General features: G+C 33.6%; 4 protein-coding genes and 1 non-coding gene across 8 annotated transcripts; 3 read left to right on the top strand and 2 right to left on the bottom strand.

Annotated features, from left to right (window-relative positions):
• The first annotated feature begins 327 nt into the window (after window positions 1-327).
• Window positions 328-3345, top strand: LOC9310814 (uncharacterized protein At4g22758). 2 transcript variants are annotated; one of them, XM_021022062.1, is made up of 4 exons: window positions 328-763; window positions 978-1182; window positions 1351-1590; window positions 3286-3345. In XM_021022062.1, exons 1-3 carry the CDS (start codon window positions 410-412, stop codon window positions 1548-1550), a joined length of 759 nt encoding a protein of 252 aa, XP_020877721.1. In that variant the 5' UTR covers window positions 328-409; the 3' UTR covers window positions 1551-1590; window positions 3286-3345. The 2 variants fall into 2 exon arrangements, with proteins under 2 accessions (XP_020877721.1, XP_020877720.1); XM_021022061.1 differs by lacking the exon at window positions 3286-3345 and having other exon boundaries at window positions 1351-1749.
• On the top strand, window positions 3094-4389 carry LOC9308713 (protein cornichon homolog 5). Of its 2 annotated transcripts, none has more exons than XM_002874700.2 (4): window positions 3094-3466; window positions 3623-3804; window positions 3921-4043; window positions 4153-4389. In XM_002874700.2, exons 1-4 carry the CDS (start codon window positions 3395-3397, stop codon window positions 4181-4183), a joined length of 408 nt encoding a protein of 135 aa, XP_002874746.1. In that variant the 5' UTR covers window positions 3094-3394; the 3' UTR covers window positions 4184-4389. The 2 variants fall into 2 exon arrangements, with proteins under 2 accessions (XP_002874746.1, XP_020877743.1); XM_021022084.1 differs by having other exon boundaries at window positions 3373-3466; window positions 3921-4079; window positions 4112-4389.
• Window positions 4390-5408: 1019 nt separating this feature from the next.
• LOC9308712 (AT-hook motif nuclear-localized protein 1) lies at window positions 5409-7788 on the bottom strand. Its single transcript, XM_002872597.2, has 5 exons — window positions 7034-7788; window positions 6449-6516; window positions 6233-6364; window positions 5990-6151; window positions 5409-5907 (listed from the first exon to the last, which is right to left on the bottom strand). Exons 1-5 carry the CDS (start codon window positions 7500-7502, stop codon window positions 5677-5679), a joined length of 1062 nt encoding a protein of 353 aa, XP_002872643.1. The 5' UTR covers window positions 7503-7788; the 3' UTR covers window positions 5409-5676.
• Window positions 7789-15578: 7790 nt separating this feature from the next.
• Window positions 15579-18368, bottom strand: LOC9310813. Of its 2 annotated transcripts, XM_021022015.1 has the most exons (5): window positions 17823-18368; window positions 17093-17245; window positions 16869-17005; window positions 16567-16794; window positions 15579-16300 (listed from the first exon to the last, which is right to left on the bottom strand). In XM_021022015.1, exons 1-5 carry the CDS (start codon window positions 18238-18240, stop codon window positions 15788-15790), a joined length of 1449 nt encoding a protein of 482 aa, XP_020877674.1. In that variant the 5' UTR covers window positions 18241-18368; the 3' UTR covers window positions 15579-15787. The 2 variants fall into 2 exon arrangements, with proteins under 2 accessions (XP_020877674.1, XP_020877675.1); XM_021022016.1 differs by lacking the exon at window positions 17093-17245.
• On the top strand, window positions 17263-17335 carry TRNAA-AGC. Its single transcript has one exon. It is a non-coding gene; the product is annotated as a tRNA-Ala (tRNA).
• Window positions 18369-22960: the final 4592 nt, after the last annotated feature.

Genomic DNA, 22960 nt, shown 5'->3' with positions numbered 1-22960 from the left:
ATGAATTTTTTTGAAAAAAAATTTGTCCTATAAAGATATAAGTTTTGTGTTTCCAATGTCAAATTTAAAACAGTTTACCTATTTTATCCTTATTAAACAACAATAAATAATATACTCATTAAAATATGTTAAAAAGTTCAAAAGTTAAAATTGTCATTATATTATTTCTTAAAAAATGTGAAATTTCTAAAAAATCTATATTTGTAGGAAGGAGAAAGTACGAGATAATATGAAAAAGTGGACTTTATTTTTAAAAATCAAATCGTTTAATGACCCTTATTAATTATTATTGAAAGTATTAAAAAAACAGAAAAAATAGAAACGTAAGGCATAGAGAATTCGTGTAAAAAAATCAACGCCAACCAACAAAACCTCCTTTACCTCTTCTTCCTCCTCCCAACTACTAAAAATGTCCGATTCAATTAACCGGAGAAGAGTCACGGCGACAGACGGAACCCGAGGCCGGAGCCCCAGGACCAAACGTCCGACGAAGCACCACGCGTCCCGTCGTATTCCTAGTAGGATTAGCTCAAAATCTTATAAGATCCTCAGTCGAAGTTTCTCGGAGCCAAATCTCCATGGAAGCAGCAATAGTGAAGATGATGATGATTGGCGTTGTTCTACACAGATGAAAGATCTCCCACCGGAAGAACCCGAGCAGATTGTTTACCTCTCGAAGATCCGTTCAGAGGTTTTCGCTTCAGCTCCGTCGTTATCTGGATTCTCTTCGCCGTCTTCTTCTTCTTCTCCGATTAATCAACAGGTTACCTAGATCATTTCTATTAAGTATTTAGTCCTTCATGCCTTGATGTTTTTAAAATTTGACACAAATATTTAAAATGTTACAAACTAACCCATTCGAGACAGTCCAATTTAACCATTGTGTCTTGAGCCTTTATGCATAGCAGTTTGCCTTGAAAAAGAAGTAGAAAGATTCTGAATTTCAATGGTTATGTTTGTTTTATTCCAAAAATCAGGTTTACAAGAGAGAAGCAGCAAAAGTGATGATCAATGTATCAGTAGAAGGAAGTCCAGGACCGGTGAGGACTTTGGTTAAATTGAGTTGCAATGTCGAAGAAACGATTAAGATGGTCGTGGAGAAGTACCGTAAAGAAAGACGAACACCAGAACTCAATAGAGATCTTAACTTTGAGCTGCATCAGTCTCATTTTAGTATTCAGTGTAAGCTCCACAACTCAATCTAGTCCGGTTTAAGTCTTAGAACTGCGAGTTAATGGTTGCAAATTTTCAAACTATTAAGGTCAAATTGTGGAACAGAACAAGACATATATCATTAGAGATGTTAGATGTGAATCAGCAACCATTGACACGGATTTTTCTAATCCATAGGTTTGGAGAAAACCGAAGTAATCGGTGAAATAGGCAGTCGAAGCTTCTACATGAGGAAAAGGGAACCAGACAATCTGATTGCGGTGAGAAGGAGTCTTCCTTCATCATCGAATTTAATTGAATCTTTCATTGCACAGAAGATTGGGAGAATCGTGAGGAGGACAAAGAAGATATGGAACATCTTGGTATGTGCTCAATGAACAGCAAAACCGGTTGAAGTAATAACAAGTGTTGTTCTAGGTATGTTTTACACTTGGAGTGGCACATAATATTTACTTGTGTTAGCTCCAATTTCTTACTTATAGGTTTCACTTCTTTGTATTAATGTATAACTTACAATATAATTCTATATACCTATAGTCTATTTGTGTATATATTTGTCAATGTATTCTTATACGATTCGAGTTTCTTCATTTTTAATTGAAATCCGAATTGTAAACAGAAACTTGTTTCATTAGGAGTCTTTTGATACTAGTGAGCGTTTGGTTTTGGTGTAGTTTGGTTAAACAGAAACCCAATTAAGGAGAAACCTAATTTACTTGGAAGCTATTATGTTTTGGTTAAGATTACATTGGTTTGGTTTATTTTTCATTTTTTTTATTTAAGATTTTGCTACACTGGAGAAGAACCTTATAATGTAAAACCGATGTTTTTCGGTTCTGATTGATTTGGCTAGGTCCGGTTATTTGCTTACCTAACTGGCTAACTGCAATCGAGCATATTATTTTTTCATTAAAAGATTGGGTAAATTTTGGGGTGATTTAGGTGAATAACCCAAAAAAAAAGAAAAATTAGTGTTTTAGAAAGAAGTTAGAGAGAGATAGGAAGAGAAAGAGAGTGAATAGAGGGATTAGAGGTTAGATATTTAATTTTGTTTTTTTTTAGGTTATCTAGTGCAATTTCTCTAAATTTTTTGGTCATGCATAGATATGTTTTTCTTTTTTTTTTGTCAACTTATCCCTTATATATTATTTTTAAAAACGGATATGCTTTTTCATAAAGAATATTCTTGTTTCATACTTCATTACTTCTATTCAAATAAGGGATGCCATGGTCGGTTGACTTAGTTTATGTCAAGAATAAGACCACCGCCCAAAAACATTAAGCTAAGAAATTTATGCATTTATATGAAACCAAAACCATTGGATATAGAGTTTACTTAGGCCATGAATGGATGCTGTTTTTTAATTTGGTTTCCGGATTTTGTTTTTAGTTTTTAAATTTTAGATTTTGTAATTAGATTTTTGTTTTAGAAACCCCAAAAAAATGGTTTTTGGTTTTTGAGAAAAATAATCTAGAGGATGTAAAAACTAGATTCCTTAAATTTTAGGAGAACTAAAAATCTAAAATCTTGAATATAAGATCACAACAAAAAAGTTTTCCTAAATTGTAGGAAAACCAAAATTTGAAAAACTTTAATTGGTGTGAAATAAGTTTTTAAAAAACAAAAACTAAAAACATTCAAGGCAAAGCTCGCAGGTTATTTGAATTTGAGTAGGATTCACATTACTTTAGCTTCTTTGTTTTCCTCTTATTCAAAAACTGATATATGTAAAATAAAAACAAAAAAGATGGTGGTTTCCTAATTTGAATCAATTTCTACAGATTTAACTAGATAAACAAAAAAGTAGCTTAGGGATGAAATATGTAGCTCAAGCACGTAAAAGGCACGATCATTGGTTACTGATTACTTGCATTAGTTGCATACAATATTATTTTTCATTATATTAAAACAAAAATATTTTTGTCAACCCATATCAAATAAGATTGGGAGTTGAAGCCAATGTCAAACTTCCGAATATGCTTTTAATTTGAAATATCTTATTTGTTCAATTTGCATTAGAACAAATAAGTAGCTTTATCCAACCAGATCCAGTGGGGTTTTAATAGTTTTTATAAAATTAATTTCTTATATATATTCCGTGTAAATTTCAGATTATATACCTACAATTTACAATTCCCAAAGCTTTGACCAAAAACACCGTCCGTATTTCTAAGTTAGAGAGACACAGCAAGGCGGCGACGCGGCGGAAGACGGCGGAGGATGGGCGATCTACTCGATTGGATTATCTCTTTCTTATTTCTCGTAACCCTTCTCATCATCGTTATTTACCAGGTTTATTTCCCTAACTTATAATTAACTCCCTTAATATATTTTTGTTGTTAAAATCAATTCATAGTCCTTTAAACAAAAAAAAATCTCTGTTTAAAGAAAGAAATATTTTCTCTTAACAATTTTCTTAAAGTTTTGCTTTATTTTTTGTTTATGCAGTTGACATGTTTGGCGGATTTAGAGTTCGATCGCAGAAACCCTTACGATGCATCTACTAAAATAAACCGCATGGTTCTACCGGAATTTGGTTTACAAGGACTTCTTTGCTTATACTATGTCTTAACTGGACATTGGTTCATGGCGGTTTTGTCTCTTCCCCACCTTTTCTACAACATTAGATTGTAAGTCAATTTAGACAATTACTCACTCATTTGATCATTTTTCGAAACCAACCGGGTAATTGGTTCACCCAATCCGATTTAATTTGATAATGTCTCTTTGTTATATCCGGTTAAAGATACATGAAGAGGGAACATCTGGCAGACGTGACAGAGTTATACAACACAAATAAATGGGAGCAAAAGAAACGAGTTTACAAGATTGGTCATATAGCACTCTCCATTTTTATCACATCCTATTGGTACATTTCTTTCTCTTATGCCACTACTAAATACTAATTTTCATATCACCAGATGTTTATAGGAAGCTAAATCCTAATTATTATTTGTTTCTATACTTTTTGGTTTAAGGTTGATCCACTCGGCATTAGGAGACATCTAAAGTTGGAGAAACCACCGGACTTCATCAATTTATTTTACATTTTAAGATCGAATTCCTAATGGATTTTGTTGACCACGAAGATGTTTATGTAGTTCTTCATTTTTATGTTTCAATTTTTGTTGTGGACTATATTCAGAAAGGTTCTTTTTTTCTTGTTTTTTGAGTATAAATTTAATGCGTATCAATGAAAGATTACTTTTCACAAACTTGATGTGTAGTGAGTATACCAGTAAATCGTTTGTGTATGATACATTGAAATTGAAGTTAGATTAGTGGTAAAGTCGTAAGTAGTCTCTAGGGCTTGTTCTGTTCTTAACTGTGAATGATACTTTTGAAACATTTTTGGGAACTCTTGATCCTTGGATTTTATGGTTCTAGGCTAAGATTCTTCCTTTGTGACCTTGTGCCTCTTGGAACAAGTCAAGCTAGTCCAGTGTGCACCGAACTATAGATGTTGTAGATCATGTCAATAGAATCTTTGATGGCTTGTCGAATTAGAGATAGTGATTCTTTCTCTCCAAGAAACAGCTTATGTTTACATTAAGAGACGAAAATCTGGAACTCCACAATTAGAGTCCATAGCATTCATATTACTGAGGTAGCAAACACCATTCATGGTTACTCTTACTCATTTCATGCTCATGATTTTACTATACGGATTATGTGGTTGTGCATATGTTCAGACATATCTGGTCTGGTGGGGTTAATTTGTATTCTTTTACAGGGAAATGTAACTAACAAGAATTATCGTCAAAGCGGTCTCCCCGGAAGGATTAGTGTTTCGTGGAACGCAATATTTTTTATTAAGGGTACGCTAGATCCGGTGATGTTTTAGTGTACCATAGGATGATAGGAAGCTGTGAAAGATGCTTAAAACACAAAAAGTGTTTTGAAGCTCAACTGGGGTGATGTTTTGAGTTTCAACGGATATGAAACTCAGAATAATGTTATATATATGAAGCTAGTTCACAGTTTGGTGACGCAGTTTTCGAAGATTCAATTTAGGTGTCAGGTTATATATATGACCCAACATGGAATCCAATTGGACATTCTTGTATAGTACAAGCTCTGATCGACCTTTACATGAAAAAAATTGAACCTATATTGAAGGAATTCAAATTGTTTAACACAAGGATAATACTGTATAATATTTGGTCAATAGTCATTAAGATTTTCTCTCTTCTTCTGCTTTAGAGAGAGATGTGAACCGATTAATTACATACGAAGCCGGCTAACATCGATCTGATAAATTGATTTCCTGTTTGATACAATGACATGCAAAACCGGAACCATGACCGTCTTTAACAAAAAAATAAGGAAACAAGATGATTCAATCCGAATAAAAAGATGGAAATAATCCTACGTGTGACAACAATGGAACCAACAATAAGACCCTAAAACCCTATAATACTACCATTTTAGTAAAACCCTAATGTGGATAAACCAACCGAACCGAACTTGTTAACAGAAATTACAGAGAAAGATTGGACTTTTTAAGTTAAATTGACATTAATATCGGAATGCTTGTTTCTTGGATCAGAAGCTAAAGAAGTCTGCCATGTATTATTGACCGGAAGAGACGAGACCGAATGGATTGTCCGGTGATCAGCTGCACTAGAGATAGGAATCGCAGCGGTAGGATTGGACAACATGAAATCGTGTTTGTTCTTTTTCTGTTTCTGATCTTGCTGGTCAGTGCCAGCTAGAAAACTTCCTACAACCACCTGTTGATTCAAACACACGGAACTTAATATTCCCGTTAAAGAAACTTGCAGCTTTTTGGACCGGAAAATATCCTAAAAATACCTGAACCGGACTCGCGGCTACTAGTAAACCGCCAAGGCCACCGCCTACTACACGTCCGTCGGGGCTTGCTAACGATACGCTCATTCCTCCAGTTCTACTCCGAGTTCCGCCTGAATCATTAGGCATGAATGACCCGGACAATGATAATATCTCAAACCGACCCTGAAAATTAACACCATAAATCATCAATATTTTATCTTACATTTTCAACCAAATTCGATCGATACGAATTGAATCGCATACTTCGTATGTCAATGTGCCCCCAGAGGAATCAGGCTGACGAAGTGTAACGCTTGAAATAACACCATTTGCTGATAGAACGCAAATAGAACGAGGTCCTTGTTGCGAAAACGAGATTATCTTCATTGTTACATCCTAATTATGCCAAAACACATCATTCAAAACTCGTAAAACATAGAAAAGAAGGACCGGATCTAAAAAAGGTTCCGATGAGTTTACCTCACCAGCGTTGACTGTGATTACATGCGGTGTGAAATTACCACCGACGGAGCAAGGAGCCCATTCACCTACACATAACACAACACAAGAGCTTAACGTCTTAATACAAATATTGAATTTTTATTAATTAATTTGTAATCTAGACTAAAATTAATTATTGAATTCGCTGTCCCTATAACCAAGTAGCCAAGTAGAAAATAGAAATCTCTAATTTTGACCAACATGTTTAACTTATAAAATTGTTACTAAATTAAGCTTAATGTTTGATTTAAGAAGTGACAATTAACAACATGACATATATGTGTAGATACTTGTAGCTTTAGGACACATCCATAACCATAGACAAATTAAACATAGAAACAAAACAGAGAAGATATCTAATTTATAAATTAGAGACCCCACTTGAAATAAAAGCATGCATGAAAATGATAATCCCAGAAAACACCAATTTTTATTTTTTGTCAATAGAGTCAGATTGGTCTACGAAACAAGATTCCGACGAGATTATCTTTTTTTTTTATTACTCTTCTTAAAAATTACTAATAGAAACAGAGGAGAAAACAGAGCAAAGAAGATAATTATTACCCAAATTCTCAACTTGGTGATGATACTTGGTTCTGTTAAAAGTGTTTGTTGGTTTCATTTTGCTACGTTTCTCAGAGGCGGAGAAATCGATGACGTTTGAACTCGGCGGCGGAAGATGCGACGGCGCCGGCGCTGATGAAATTGGCTTAGGAGATAACGCTACAACAGTCCCGTCCGGTCCGTACTTCCTTGGCCGTCCACGCTTCTTCTTGATTAGTCCACCGGAGATACCTTCCATAGCTGCCGTCGTAGTCGTCGCAGTCGAAATTTGCGGCGGCGGAGGAGCTGTGTGATGAGACGACGGTTGTGATGGAGGAGGAGTGACGGAGGCGGGAGATTGTTTTGAGCTTTCTGATCTTTGAGCTACGTGGAAATCTGACGGCGCGTCGGATCTAACCACCGTAATACCGCCGCCGTTACTGGCGGTTGACTTAACAACTTCTCCGGTAGACTCCATATCTAAGACCATTAGCTTCGTTTTTCTTTTTTGGTTATTTTGTTTTCTTTATTTCTTCTAATTTTTCAAGAACCCATGGAAATTTTGGGTTTTGATTAAAGATAAACAAAGATGAGATTAAAGATAAAGAAAAACAAAGAAATATAATTAAGAGCTAGAAGAAGAAAATCAAACTGAAAATATATGGAGTTATTTTTGGAGAAAAAATATATTGCTAGAACAGAGATTGGAAATTAGGAAGGAAATAAGAAAATGTTGGAGATGAAAGTGAGGGAAATTAGATTTATTTATGCTATGTGATTTAGATTGAATAAATAAAATATAGTAATAAGTTTTTTTTTTTTTTTTTAGAAATCTTGACATTAATGGTATTGTATCTTTTTGTAAATAGATTTTTTTTTTCGTTTTATTGTAAAATTTGTTTCATGCTTTCAGCTAATTTCCATCGTAACTTTTTTCCATGTCTGTCCATTTTTACTCCTTTAATATTGAATAAATACAATAATGTGAAAAGGAAATCTTTAATAGCGTGTTAGTATAATACTATAACTCATATTGGATTTATATATTATTTTTTTTTTTCTAGGAATATATAGATATTCGTGTTTTTAGCTGGAATCCGATGGAAAGGAATTAATTAATAAAAACTAATAAAATAAGAAATAGTATAGTAGACAAAATTAAAGTGGGTAACTGGGTATACAAAATTCACTTATTAAAAAAAATATTTGTACAGACAAAGATGGCCTGTGTATATTGATTTCTCTTCAAAAATAATACTCCCTCCGTTTCGTTTTAGTTGTCGTTTAAGGTTTTTTCACACAAATTAAGAAAGCATTAAATTTTCTGTTTTGCTCTTATTAATATATTTTATAAAAAATTTCATTGGCCAAAACATTAAAACTGTAGGGATAAAACTGGAATTTTCACCAAACATTTGCATTGAAAACCTAAAACGACAACTATTATGAAACAAAATTTAAATTTTAAAACGACAACTAAACTGAAACGGAGGGAGTAGTAATATATTTTTTTTTGGTGGGCATAGTAATATATTTTCTTGCCGTGCGTATATATTATTTATAAATATTTAATATTTCCAACTGCAAATACTTTTATTTAATTTTTCCAACTGCAAATACTTTTTCCTTACATAATAAATCGGGCTTTGGAGTAAAGGACAAGTAAAACTAGGCTGCTAAAATAATGAATAAATAAATTAGAATGGAAATAATTTAAATTTATTTAACAAATCCAACATTTAAACAAGGCAAAAGGCAAGAATGACAATTACATGGGGCCAACAAAAACGTATCAAATCGCATAACTAGATAGATTATCTTATTGTCATATATACATTAATCAAACTAATAATAAATTAAAAGAACCAACATCTAAATCTTCTCCCAACTTATCCATTTGTTTCATTTTTCAATGTAAAACAAAGAGCACAATTCTTTCCATTGAAACAACAACATGACATAAACGTGACCGATGATGGGTTAAAAATATGAAATTTTCAATCATGTAACGAGTCAAGAGATGGTTATATGTAGTGTTGCTGTGTTGGTCAAGTTTATCTAGGACGAACATGAATAATCTCTTAATACATGTTCACGTTTACTCATGTTTATAAAACTATACGAAATAATAGTTAAAAAGTTTTGTGGATCACCAGGTCGACTGTGTGTGTGTGTCAACGAGTTTTAAATGAAAACAGACTACTATTGTAGTACTATAATTTTATAATTAATTTGGTGCATAAAAAATGGATAACATATTAATTAAATGGAAACTGGTAGGTGCTTAATTAGCTAAATTAGAAATAAAACACTAAAGTAAATATTTTACAAATTTATGGGAAAACGGCCAAAATATATCATAACTATTTTCATACCATTTTTTTCCAACCTAAATTCTCTGAATTTATCAATCCAAACCTACAATAAATTCAAATAGCAAACCCCTGAACTATGTAATAGTTAGCCAATTCAACATATATCTTGACGGCGTGACTAGACCGTTAAACGCTGCTAGTCAGACAACACATTTTAGACACGTAGCATCTTCGCTAAGTAAAACAACATCATTTTGCACTTGTTGGTTGTTTTCACTTATAGGATCCCGAGTACATCTTGTTTTTATTTTGAGTTTCAAGTAGAAGATGTTATTCTTTGGATATGTTGTGACTCTTGTTTTTTCACTTGTGTAACGGTATTGCTTAATTACAGTTTAATAGAACAAGTTTTTGGCACTTCAATTCTTTTTGACACTCACTTTCTGTTTCGAGAGTGAATAACACGAACCTTAATTTTAAGATTTTCTCTAAATTAAAACGACGTCGTTTTACCTCTATACTCAACACACCAAAAACAGACAAAACATCATTGTTTTGCCAAGCTCATGCCACGAGGTCGCCAAGGTGTTGCTGATTCAGTATCGTTAAACGAGTAAGTAACACCGTTTACAGAAATGTTGAAATTGGCTTCCGGTTATATAATTCAGATTTGTAATTTGAATTTGTTGTGGATTTGGATTGATAAATGCAGTGAGTCAGAGTTTGGGTTGTAAAAAGCCGCACATAAATAGTTAGAGTTAATTTTGGCCGTTTTCCCTACTAATTTACGTTTTAATTTATTGTGACGACGCTTTTATAATATATATTTTCTATTATTTTGAAAGTGTTGATGTATTTTAAATCTTTTCTTAGATTAAAGATACCAATTCTTTCGCCGAAGCTAAATATTAATTTTTTATATATAAAAAAATAATATGGGTGTGATTGTTTGGGCTGTATCTTTATGGTACAGCTCAAAAAAAAAACTTAATGCTCCAATATTAAACCAATCAATCTGTAGCTTTCCTAAAAAATTTCACAGCCCAAAATAATTTTTTTGTTTTTTTTGCTGTAACTCTTAAAATTTCTACAACATATTTTTCTGTGCTTTAAGAGATGTAGACATTTTTTCTTCTCCTATATTTAATTTTTTCTTTACTGCATACTAGTGTACATGATAATTTAAATATATAAAAAATAATCTATTTACAATACTTTTACTAAATTGACAGAAAATTATATTAATTATGTATGTATATATATATATATTTCATTTCATTGTTATAAAATTTTATATTTTAATATATATCTTCACCAAAAATTGTTTAACGTATTTTGAATATACGAAACTTACTATTTATTATATGTTTCATCTGTTATCTTATGTAATATATTACAAATTTTTAAAATTCATATACTTAAATTATAAATCTATAATATTGAACTAACTTTACCAATCATGCTTTACTATTAAAATACCTACAGAAAAAACCTTACAGTTACAGCCAACACAGATACAGCAAAAACTCTACAGCATAAAAATTACAGCTAGAACTCATCCAATCATCCACTATATCCATTGAAAAAACATATATATATATATATATATATATATATGTAATATGTCTAGAAGATATAAGAAAACTGATTCTAGAAATAATAATTTTTTATTACCTTTAGAAATTTTAGATCTTCTGGCCAAATAATAATATTTCGTTTGGTGAACCACTTTTCAGAATTCAATGTTTCTACGTAATATTTTCGTGAAAAACAATATATCTTCATACTTGATTACTTACAAGAGGCGAATCATCTCCTAGTTAATAAAAAAGTTTGATGAACTGAATTCCAATCTGATTGTTAGTACTATTTACTACAGTACCATTTTATATTGTTTCGTGTATTTGTGGGAACCCAAAGGTCTTTTTTTACTTTTACTTTTAATTTTTTATTTGTAAACCTTTTTAAAATGCTAAATATTGTTTTGTGGTTTGCTTTACATTCATTTCTTTCCTTTTACATTTCCCAAAGTCTTCGTCACAATTATAGCTACGCAACTAATTTATGCCCTTTTCAAAACAGGAGTAATAACACAATAGTTTTTTAAAAGGCAAATTTTATTTTGATTTTGGTTTGAGAAGAAAATAATCCTTAATTGAGATAAACAACGCCGGAGGAAATTTGAATTAAATAAAAGATTCATATAGTCGAACGTTACAGTCACTGTAAATATTACCAGACATAAAACTGTTTATTGAGAAAAAAAAAAAACTGTTTATTGAGAAGAATTATTAAAGTGAAAATTTTTGAATAGCATAGCCGCAATTACTTAAATTTTTATATTTCTAAATTAGAAATAATGTAGATCTATTTAAATCAATTTTTAGCTATTCTTTTCATTACATTTTTTTCTAGCTTTTGTAGCTAATAACATTATGGAAAATTCATTTAATTTTCTCTCATTCTCTATAAAATATTTGATGAAATCACAAATAATTAAATTAAAGAAAATGGAAGCAATCATGAATCGTAAAATTATTTGAATACAATTTTATTTGGGACCACGAAGCATCGAGTCAATAACTAATAGAAATGCAAATCTAATTCACAAAAAAAAGGAAGATTAATTAAATAATCCAGAGTTAAGATAAGAACGAACCAACCATATATATTAATAATGTCTTATTTTTTTTATTACGGTGTTTAATAAGTCTTTTCTGTAAAATAAAAAATTAGAGTGATGTGCTCGATGTGCATTTCCTCCTCAACTTTATTTTATTTTATTCTCTTTTCATAAAGAAATAGAGTAAAATATTGATTTCACATGGCTTTTATATTTGGAAAATTTTCATTTATAATTGTGGTCGGCATTCTGACCTAACTTTTTTCATTATACAGCTCACTGGAAAAGATAGTAGAAGCTCTCTTGTCACATTGGTTGACCAAGAGTTGATTAATGCTTCTACACTAAGAGTTCTGGGGTTCGAGTCCCAGATATTGCGATTTATTAACAAATTTGCAGATTAATAGAGGCAAGTGTGCAGAAGATCTCCAGCGATGTACAATTATAGCCGTGCGCCAGGATTCTACGCAGAGAAGGAAGTGTCGCCAGGTCATGGATCATTGAAAGGTATTCATCAAGATCATGAAAGATGAAGTGTAGTCTGTCGTGGATCTACTAAGGGTCGGTAGAAATTGTCAGTTGTAGAATCGTCTATGTAACAGTTCTCATAATTTGCAATTAATAATAAATCTAGATGGAAAAAAAAAAATTAAACAAGATAAAAAAAGGAATATTAATGTATCAATTTTGTATATATATTACACACCACTTGATTTAAAGATTTGACTGAGCCCATTTAAAAAGAGGAGTAAAAGATTTTTGAAGTTTTTTTTTTGTATCTAGGTTTTCTACTTTAACGTATTAATCAAAATCTTGAAATTTTTGTTTAAGGTTCTAATAAAAAAAATTTAAGTCACTCACTTTATTTATAAAAGTTTTTCAGGAAAGTAAACCAACTCATTATATACTTTTTTTTTTTTTAATGTCGTTATTTAGTTTTACAAATTCTATTATGTAAACCCATAATTTGTGCGTGTGAATAGTAGTCATACCAAGAAAAAGAAAATATAACGTAGTTATATACTTATATTATTTTATTATTAGGTGGTGCCTGCTGATATCGCATGTTCATTTCTGGTGAAAGTCGATTGGTTACAAGTAATCAATCAATATTATAGCTTAATTTTTATTAAAAAAATCTTATCATGACAAATTGACAATATTTGCAATACCCATCATGTGAAATTTATACAAAAATAATAAAATCCTCGGCGTGCTTTAAAAAAAGATATAACTTGTTGTCACTTCAAAAGTCCAATTACAAGAATTATATATCCCCTGTAATATTTTATTACTTTTCACTTTTATTTGGTTTGTTTTTGAATTAATAATTTATCTTCTAAGGTCTAAATGGTAACCGAGGAATCTGGCTGAATCCGGCTGAATTGCTGAATCTGGCTGAAATTTTAGTAATTTTAAGCTGAATCTGGCTGAATTTTTACATTTTCAAATGGTAACTGCTAAATCTAGCTGAATTTTTTGTGCTTTTCAGCAGAATCTGTCAAAATAATTAAGACTTTAACTGAAATATCGTCAAATAATTATGAATATTAATAGAATAACTAAAGAAAAATATCTAAATAAAATAGATAAAATTATCTAATAGTCTAATTAACTCTTATACCAATAAATAAATACTAGAATTAATATCTTTTTAGCAAAATTGAGTTGTTCTTCCAAATCTAATTTTTGAACTATTAAAAAGATATAATTAATTAATAGAAAGTTTTGTCAAAGTTTTATTGAAAAATTAATTTAAAAATAAACATGATAATATAGTATAGATTATCTTATTGATTTTTCATTGTTCTCTAGCAGTTTAAATCCTTAATATGATTAGCATGATTAACAATTTTTTTTAATTTGATATTTAAATATTATTTTAGCATAAGTATGAGTTATTTTTGCAAAAATTTAGCAAATTATATTTAAGTATCTAAAATTTATTAAAATTATCTAAAATTATCTATAGATATCTGAACATAAATATGTCTCTTGTCTATTTTGGTAATGATTTTATGTGTATGAATTATTCATATATCGTATTTGTATGATCTAACTTATTTTAAAATATAAATTTGATGTGTAATTTTTAATAGCCATAAATATTTTAATTCGAGTTGTGAATCGCTATAATCCAAATTTTTATCTGAAATGAACATACTATGTATCTGTTGATGTTGGAAAAACTGTTGAATCTGGCTGAATTCAGCTGAATTTAGTTTTATGCAAATGGTAACTGCGGAATTGCTGAATCTGGCTGAATATTTTTTTCTTGTTACCATTGAAACCTTCATTGGTAAGTACACCTATTACAACCATGTTAAAATTCGAATCCCGGTGGCCAATGATAACTCAACAAATTCTCCGGGCCCCATGATTAGTCTTTGGGCCTAGGAAGTCTTTAGGATCACCTGAGTTACCAAAAAAAAAAAAAATACACCTATTACAATTTAGAGATAATTAGCTCACAAGTAAAGATCTGGGATGAAATTAGTTTTTGATAAAATCTTGTCGGGGTCTAAAACAATTCTAACATTAGCCCATCCTCTTTCCATATTTAGCCTCACGCGCTTAGTAAACCGACGAAGTTTTTTTTTGTTTCTTCCTAGACGAATATGAGTGGTTTTGTAGCATGCATGCATGTACACAAATGTTAACAACGTTCTATCTACGTGTTTATATGTATACAAATATTAATAACGTTCTATATACGTGCTTACATGTATTTTAATGTTAATAACGCTCTATGTACGTGTTTACTTGTATATAAATGTATTTTACTTGTTAATAACGTTCGTTCTATATACTTGCTTACATGTATTTTAATGTTAATAACGCTCTATATACGTGTTTACTTGTATATAAATGTTAATAATGTTCTATTATATATATGTATATATTTACATATATACATAGATCCAATAGCTTAACACTATAATAACTTTTAACGCTCTATTTATGTGTTTACATGTGTATAAGTATTAAAATCGTGTAATATATGTTTGTAGCGTGTTAAAATTGTTCTAATTCGAGAAACAAACAATTATTGTTAGTTTGGTAAGAGTCAGTTCACGTGTTGAGCATTTAATGTCTGTCAGTTCATTTTTATTCTCTCCCAAAAGTCAAAGCGTCTGTCACGAGCATATCAAAAAAATCAACATGGTTTTTTTGTTATTATTGGGAAATTGAGGGCCACTTGTTACGTATTTTTTCTATTGTTTGAGACAAAAAAAAACATTTACCGATTCGCAAATTACTTGCTCTATTTTTACCTATGCGCAAACTCTCCCTACAATTTATCAAAAATAGTTGACGTTGACTTGCATACTGATCACACTTGACATTTGTTGAAAAATAAAATCCAAATCGCAAATCTTTAAATAATATAATATATAAGCCCACAGTTATGGATAGTGAGCCCATAACCTTTTGTCATTTTACTATATATTGACTATTAAGCCTCAAACCTCGCCACCAATCCAAAACATTTCAATTATTTTTGCTTTGCCGATAATACACCAACGTTTCTACCAATGTTAACACTTAACAGTAACATTTGTATGTTTTAGAATTGTGAAACTTGAGTTTTTTTTATGCTATGTTAAATCATTGTTATGGAGTTAAAGATAACAAAACTTTCCCTTACAAAGAAAGTGAACAAGCATCGATCACCGGAGCAAACTAAATATAGAAATACATATAACTAACTTACCCTTAGTTCATCTCCTTGAGTGTTCCAATTAATTTACATGCACGTATCAAAACATATCCACCCCAAAATATAACACCAATTCCAAATATAACATAAGGAAATTAAAACAAAGGTAGATTTCATCACAAAGACTCGTTGGTAAAAGGAATCTCTTGGAACTTAAATGAAGCATTACCCGCATTTTCGCGTTCAAACCTGAACACATCTTCATCCGGCAATGGCATCACCTGTCTGTCTCCGACTTGTCGCGGTGGTAAACGCTCACCATACCGTGGAAACTCCGTGGAATCGAGCGTCTCGTTACTAAACAACAAGTGAGTCCCACCGCTGCTACTCCTGGGCGGCGAGGAGAAATCTGCGGTGGCAGAGGAGTCCCAGAGGAAGACGTGGAGGCCTATGTGGACTTTGGCGTGACGGTGCAGTGATAGTTTTTGGCTGAGAGAAACTGTGTCGTAGCAGCGGATTGCTCCTGTGGAGGAGACCATCCAAGGCAATACCTTCTGGTTACCGACACGAGAAACCACTAGACGACGTGATGCCTTGGCTGCTTCTCTGTACAACGAGCTCAAGCCGGATCTTGCAGCTGGTGCACTCTCGTCTTCGTGGTCCGTCACTGATGAGACGTAAATGAAACCCTGTCCCATAAATGTTTCCAAATGTTTAAATGTTTTGTGTGAATTCAGAACGAGAAAATTGTGTGTGAAAACATCTTAGTTCATGAAAAAACAAAAGTCCTATGTGTGAAAACATCTAAAAGTCATAACTTCATAAAACGGAAGAACATGATTTGTCTGGTAGATTTGTCTCAACCAGTTGAAAATGTCTAGAAATTTTACAAAAGAAAAAACATGATTTGATTTGTAGTCCCTAGTGATATAAATTCAATGTGGCCTTTATTTACCTCTTCGGTGCGGCTAATGGAGAAGCCAAGTTTGGTATCATCATCTTTGAGTTTGATTTCGAGTGGGAACTCAACACCGAGAGGAGCAAACCAAAGCCGAACCGCTCTCACCACACCGATATCAACTCCATGATAATCCTCAAACCCATAGAGACTCGCATTTGCAAGATTCGACAGATCCGAAAGCGATGTTGTATTAACTGTAGCTGACGCTGTTTCTCCCGATATCTAAACAATCAACATTTTCACATTCAAATTCTCTACACATAATACCAATCTCTGACAAAACTAAAATCTCTAACCTTAGTGAGCAAAGATTCAGTCTGAATATTCATAAACACAATGGGAACACCATTAGCTTGTGAACAACTTAGCCAAGCATTAGCACGAGCAAGTGTGTCTTCCAAGTCATTGTACCGAGAACCTGTCCTTCCATAAGCTAAAATTTTCGAAAAAATCATCAATATTATTCACACACAGAGATTATTTTAAATGAAACATTAATGTCAATACATTGTTTAATTACCAGAAGCTTTGGGAAGAAAAAGAATGGAGAGGAAATTGCTGGAACCAGAGATTGGTAAAGCTTCTTGCATTCGTTTTTCCCATGGATATGAAACATAACCATCTTGAAGCTTTGCTCTCACCAATGCCTCTACCATTCTTGATCCTCTTGACTCTACAATCATACAAATTGGGGATGTAGCTCAGATGGTAGAGCGCTCGCTTAGCATGCGAGAGGTATGGGGATCGATACCCCGCGTCTCCACATTTCATTTATTTTTCTAATTTTTTATCCCAAAAAACATTCTTATTTTCTGTATATATATATTCTCTCATTTTAAAATAGTACGATTCTCAGTATATATAAAAATAATAAAAACAGTAAGATTCTTGGTTTAAAGTTTAAGCGTTTATAATTAATCATCAAATAATATATAACTCAAATAAATTGATGTTTTGCGAGATACAAAAATCAATGCTCCTTCTATAGTTCTATGTCAAAAGTCTCAAAACATCATTTTAATATGAAAATGTAAAACTAAACCCTATGTTTTTTTCTTGATTAACAACAAATTCGTAAAATTTGAGCATAAAAACAAAAAATCGTTCCTTACTAATAAAATCGGCATTAATTGATTTTCACCAACTGCGAAACACGACGATACAATATAAACGAAAAAGTCAACACGTAAGCATAAAAAGTCAACCAAAGTACGAAAAAAGAAGATATTTAACAAACCGAGTTAACTCACCTTGCAAACCGAGACAATCCGACTCAGTCCGATCCGAGAATCCAACGGTATAATTCGGGTCATCAATGGATCTAAGCATATACTGTCTTTTACCGGCGGATTCATTAGGAACAATACAAGCAGACAGATCGGAGAAATCATCGGAGCCACGACGAACTCTGACGACGATTGAAGTTTCTTTATTCCTAAAAGAATTGTGTAGAACTTTCTGAAGCCAAGCTTTACCTCCTTTAAACGGAGCTTTGAAAATAGCCGAACCGGGTCCTGACCCGATCCGGATCTCTTCCACTATGTCTCCGGTTTGAAGCATATCGCCGCTCCATTCTTCGCTTTTGGAGCTTCCTTTTAGACAATCGATGGAGAGGACCACCGTGTTTCCGGGTCGGGTCGGAGATTCGGGTTGGTGGGTACGATCCATAGAGATAGAGATAGAGATAGAAAGAGAGTTTGTGAGATTTATTATGAGTTTGGTTTTGATTTCTAATTGTGAAAATGATTCTATAGACGGAATCTTTGAGAGAGAGTGAATACAAAAGTCTTACTTGGCTCTTATTTTATTTTATTTTATCTAAAACAACGCCACTTGTAAAGGAACTAAAGATTTAAGCCTTTTTTCCTACCCAAAAAAAAAAGATTTAAGCCTTTTTTTTTCAGCTTTAGGTTTTAAAAAGTTAGTTTTCCTCTTTTGGGCTTAAGTCTCTCTGTCTGAGTTAGAGTCTTTCAGTGTTGGTTTTCAAAGTGTTTGTTTTAGTAAAACCAAACCGGTTCGGTAAATCTAGTGACAAAAAGTGTTTTAAGTGGTTTATTTGCGCGAATCTTTGTGAGAGTTTAGTGTTTCTAGGTTTCGTTATTAGGGTTCATCACAGCCGCCGGGTTTTATTTGCTCATTTTCTCTCAGATCCGGAGTTAATAGTCTCGTTTGTGTGGTGAGAAATGTCTGCGAGTATTGATCGTGCTCTGATGGCTCTGGCTCTGAACGAAGAAGAAGAAGAACCGTTCGTAATGCCAGATTTGCCAGAGTTTTGTTCGAGTGAAAAGAATGTTTTGAGTATAATGGGTCGTTTCCTCAACCCAGACTGCCAAAATATGTCAAGTCTGATTCTAAATAGGCCTAGGAAGTGGCAATTAGAAGGAAGAGTTCGTGGTGTTGCTTTGTCTCAGGAAAAGTTCCAATTCATTTTCAAACATGAGCAGGAGATGGAAGCGATTTTGGATAGGGGTGTTCATACGTTCAATGAGTGGACTCTTGCGGTTGATAGGTGGATGGAGAAGCCTCCACCAGATTATCTCCAGTTTATTCTCGTATGGGTGCAAATAAGGAACATTCCGGTTAATCACTACACGGTACCAGCGATTACGGTCTTAGGTGATCTTATTGGCGAAGTCAAAGAGGTAGTCCTTGATCCCGTGAGGCCACAGAACCAAGATTTTGTTCGGGTGAAAGTAAGGTTTGATGTTTCTAAACCTCTGAGAAGATCAAAGATTGTGCATTTCAAAGGAGTTCCGGTAAACATTCTTTTCGATTTCGAAAGAGTGCAAAAGAGATGCTTTACTTGTCAAAGATTAACTCACGAGCAAGAAAAATGTCCAATTCGGATTGAGGAAAAGCTTATGAACAGTGCAGCTTATAAGCAAAAGAGTATGGGTGGGCAAACTGTGGTGGAGAAGATTATTAAAGAGTCAGATCCTTTATTTGGTGTGATTGAGGAACATCAAGTAGGGATTAATTCAACTACAGGAAGACCAAAAATTGCAAAGGAGGTTCTAGATGGTATGCGTCAATATTTGATGGTGGCGGATGGAGCTGAAAAGATTGCTAGAAAAGAAAGAATAAAGGTTTCTCTAGCAGATTTGAAGAATGATCCCATTGGGGAAAAAACAATGCTGCGGTTGGAGACTCCTCCTTTAGTTTCACAGGATGTGTCAAAAGGAAAAGGAATGGTGTTTCAGTATGGGGCTGTTTTAAATGGTGTTGAAGCTGATCTGAGGATTCTGGTTAGGGAGGCTGATAGAAGAGGTGTTTTGATGTTGGGAGTTGATGGTCAACAGTCAAGAGGATCAGAGGTATCTCCTGTTTTGGGATATGTTTTGTCAGAAGGTAAAGGGTCCAAATCAGTTTCTCTTGGTTTACCTACTCAACAATGTTCAACGGTATTTAGAACAGGCTTCGATGAAGCTAGTTCTTCTGGGACATTTTTGAAAAATGGTAAACCACGAAAGAGACCTTTCAAGTCAAGAAGACGCAAGACAGTGAAAGGGATTGTTCCTGTTCTTGATCAAGTTTCAATTCCGGTTTTAGGGCAAGAGGTAAATGTGGGTATTGATCAGTCCACTATCTCTTTGGTGAGTGTGGAAGAGGAAAAGTTGTCGAAAAGAAAAACCACTGATGAAGCTGAAGTCCCATCAAAGGTTGCTAAGCGCAACAACAATGAGATGGTCCCAAAGGAGGGACTGTCCAATCCTTAATGAGCATAATTTCTTGGAATTGTCAAGGTTTGGGCCGTGCACAAGATTTGACAATTCCCAGACTCAAAGAAATTCGTAAAGAGTTTTTCCCTGAGTTGCTTTTTCTTATGGAAACAAAAAATTGTAGAGATGTTCTGGTGGATTTACAAGAGTGGTTGGGGTACGAAAGGGTTTTTACTGTTAATCCTGTTGGGCTGAGTGGTGGACTAGCGTTATTTTGGAAGAAAGGGGTTCAAGTTGAGTTCAAGTATGTAGATAAAAACTTGCTGGATCTACATGTACAATTTGGTACGGTGGAGTTCTTTGTTTCATGCGTGTATGGAGATCCTGCCTTTAGTTCTAGACCGCTGTTGTGGGAAAGGTTGTCCAGAATTGGAGTGCAGAGGAAAGAGAGTTGGTGTATGATCGGTGATTTCAATGCCATTATGCACAATGGGGAAAAGTTAGGAGGTCCTAAAAGAGGAGATGCATCTTTCAAACCTTTTAAAGAGATGTTGGACAACTGTGAGATGAATGAATTACCGGGTCAAGGAAACAGCTTCACTTGGGATGGTAAGAGGGGTACTCTTTGGATTCAGAGTAAGTTGGATAGGTGTTTTGGAAACAAGGGCTGGTTTAAACAATTTCTGATTGCTAATCAATTATTTCTTGATAAGCGAGGATCTGATCATAGACCTGTGTTAGTACGATTGATCACTTCTAATGAGGTCTATAGAGGGCATTTTAAATTTGATAAGAGATTGTTAAATAAGCCTGAGGTTAAGGAGGCTATACTACAAGCTTGGAGTACTTGTAGTTTGAGAAGGAGTGATTCTGTCACTGATAGACTGAGGAATTGCAGGAAGGTGCTGAGTAAATGGAAAAAAGAAAACAATCTGAATTCGCTGAATAGGATTACTCAAGCTCAGGTAAGTTTGGAAATTGAGCAATCTTCTGTTTTCCCAAGATTGAGAGTGGTGAATGAGTTGAGACTGGATCTCTGTGATGCTTATAGAGAAGAGGAGATATATTGGAGACAGAAGAGTAGAGCTCATTGGATGTTTGAGGGTGATAAGAACTCTAAGTATTTTCAAGCTTCTGTAAAAGCTAATCGGGGTAAACAGAGAATTGAGAAGCTGCTGGATATTAATGGTACAAAGCAAAGATCTGAAGCTGCTAAAGGGGCTGTTGCAGAGGCGTATTTTAATGATCTGTTTAAATCTTCCAATCCAGGGAATTTCGAAGATTTGTTCTCAGATTTCACTCCAAGAGTTAGCGAGGCTATAAACTCATCTTTGATTAAGGAGGTATCATCGTTGGAAATTAAAGAAGCAGTATTTTCAATAAGATCGTCTAGTGCCCCGGGGGCGGATGGTTTTACTGGCTTGTTTTTCCAAAAGTATTGGTCACTAATTGGAGATCATGTGACGGTGGAAATCAAGAAATTCTTTTCTGATGGAGTTTTTCCAGTGGAGTGGAACTATACACAGTTGTGTCTTTTGCATAAGATTGCTAATCCGGAGAAGATGTCTGATCTAAGACCTATCAGTCTTTGTTCTGTAATGTACAAGATTATTTCAAAGGTTTTGTTGAAGCGGATTCAACCTTGGCTGGGAGATTTAGTGTCTACTAATCAATCAGCGTTTGTCGCAGAAAGACTAATATCAGATAATATTCTGATTGCTCATGAGCTGGTTCATGGTTTGAGAACTCATCCACAGATTTCAACTGAATTTTTAGCCTTAAAATCAGATATGTCAAAAGCGTATGATAGGGTTGAGTGGTCTTACCTGCAGGCCTTGCTCAAAGCTTTGGGATTTCATTCTACTTGGATCAGATGGATAATGTTCTGTGTTTCTTCGGTCTCCTTCTCAGTCCTAATTAATGACCAACCTTTTGGCATGATAAAACCGAGTAGAGGTCTTAGACAAGGTGATCCGTTGTCTCCGGTTTTGTTTGTGCTTTGTTTTGAAGGTTTGACTCATTTGATGAATAGAGCGGAAAGAGATGGGCTGATTAATGGGATTCAATTCTCTCCTGAGGGACCTGCAGTTCATCACCTTTTGTTTGCAGACGATAGCTTGTTTCTTTGCAAAGCTAATACGGAGCAAGTTGGTACACTCAAGAAGATTTTTCAAATTTATGGGGATGCAACAGGTCAGTGCATTAATTTTGATAAATCTTCTTTCACTTTTGGAGTTAAGGTGGATGAGGATAGTAAGGCAGCCATTAAAACTCAGATGGGAATCATGAATGAAGGAGGAGCTGGTTCGTATTTGGGCTTACCAGAATGTTTTAGCGGGTCCAAGATTGATCTTTTGGATTATATCAAAGAGAAGCTAAAGACTAGATTATCAGGATGGTTTGCGAGATCTTTATCTATGGGAGGCAAAGAGGTGTTACTGAAAGCTGTTGCTATGGCCATGCCGGTTTATGCGATGTCCTGTTTCAAATTACCAAAAACAACCTGTGCCAATCTTACTAGTGCTATGAGTGATTTTTGGTGGAATGCTCTGGAGCATAGAAGAAAGATTCATTAGGTAAGTTGGGACAGAATGTGCTTAACTAAAGATGAGGGAGGTCTGGGTTTTAAGGATATCTACTGCTTTAATCAAGCTTTGTTAGCTAAACAAGCATGGAGACTGTTACAGGATCCTGAGTGTCTGTTTTCTAAATTGATGAAGAGTAGATAC

Source organism: Arabidopsis lyrata (genome assembly GCF_000004255.2).
Source record: "Arabidopsis lyrata subsp. lyrata unplaced genomic scaffold ARALYscaffold_6, whole genome shotgun sequence".
Classification (NCBI taxonomy): Eukaryota; Viridiplantae; Streptophyta; class Magnoliopsida; order Brassicales; family Brassicaceae; genus Arabidopsis; species Arabidopsis lyrata.
Note: the sequence above shows the minus strand (reverse complement) of the source record. Positions and strands in the feature narration are given on the sequence as shown.

Excerpts from the sequence above, each read along its gene's own strand:
- LOC9310814 (XM_021022062.1), top strand. The coding sequence starts at position 410 with ATGTCCGATTCAATTAACCGGAGAAGAGTCACGGCGACAGACGGAACC. Across the intron at positions 764-977 it reads CTTCTCCGATTAATCAACAG|GTTTACAAGAGAGAAGCAGC; the intron begins GTTACCTAGATC and ends TCCAAAAATCAG. Across the intron at positions 1,183-1,350 it reads GTCTCATTTTAGTATTCAGT|GTTTGGAGAAAACCGAAGTA; the intron begins GTAAGCTCCACA and ends TCTAATCCATAG.
- LOC9308713 (XM_021022084.1), top strand. The coding sequence starts at position 3,395 with ATGGGCGATCTACTCGATTGGATTATCTCTTTCTTATTTCTCGTAACC. Across the intron at positions 3,467-3,622 it reads TCATCATCGTTATTTACCAG|TTGACATGTTTGGCGGATTT; the intron begins GTTTATTTCCCT and ends TTGTTTATGCAG. Across the intron at positions 3,805-3,920 it reads CTTTTCTACAACATTAGATT|ATACATGAAGAGGGAACATC; the intron begins GTAAGTCAATTT and ends ATCCGGTTAAAG.
- LOC9308712 (XM_002872597.2), bottom strand. The coding sequence starts at position 7,502 with ATGGTCTTAGATATGGAGTCTACCGGAGAAGTTGTTAAGTCAACCGCC. Across the intron at positions 6,517-7,033 it reads TCACCAAGTTGAGAATTTGG|GTGAATGGGCTCCTTGCTCC; the intron begins GTAATAATTATC and ends TGTTATGTGTAG. Across the intron at positions 6,152-6,232 it reads GGGGCACATTGACATACGAA|GGTCGGTTTGAGATATTATC; the intron begins GTATGCGATTCA and ends GTTAATTTTCAG.
- LOC9310813 (XM_021022015.1), bottom strand. The coding sequence starts at position 18,240 with ATGGATCGTACCCACCAACCCGAATCTCCGACCCGACCCGGAAACACG. Across the intron at positions 17,246-17,822 it reads GGATTGTCTCGGTTTGCAAG|AGTCAAGAGGATCAAGAATG; the intron begins GTGAGTTAACTC and ends GTATGATTGTAG. Across the intron at positions 16,795-16,868 it reads CTGAATCTTTGCTCACTAAG|ATATCGGGAGAAACAGCGTC; the intron begins GTTAGAGATTTT and ends TTGATTGTTTAG.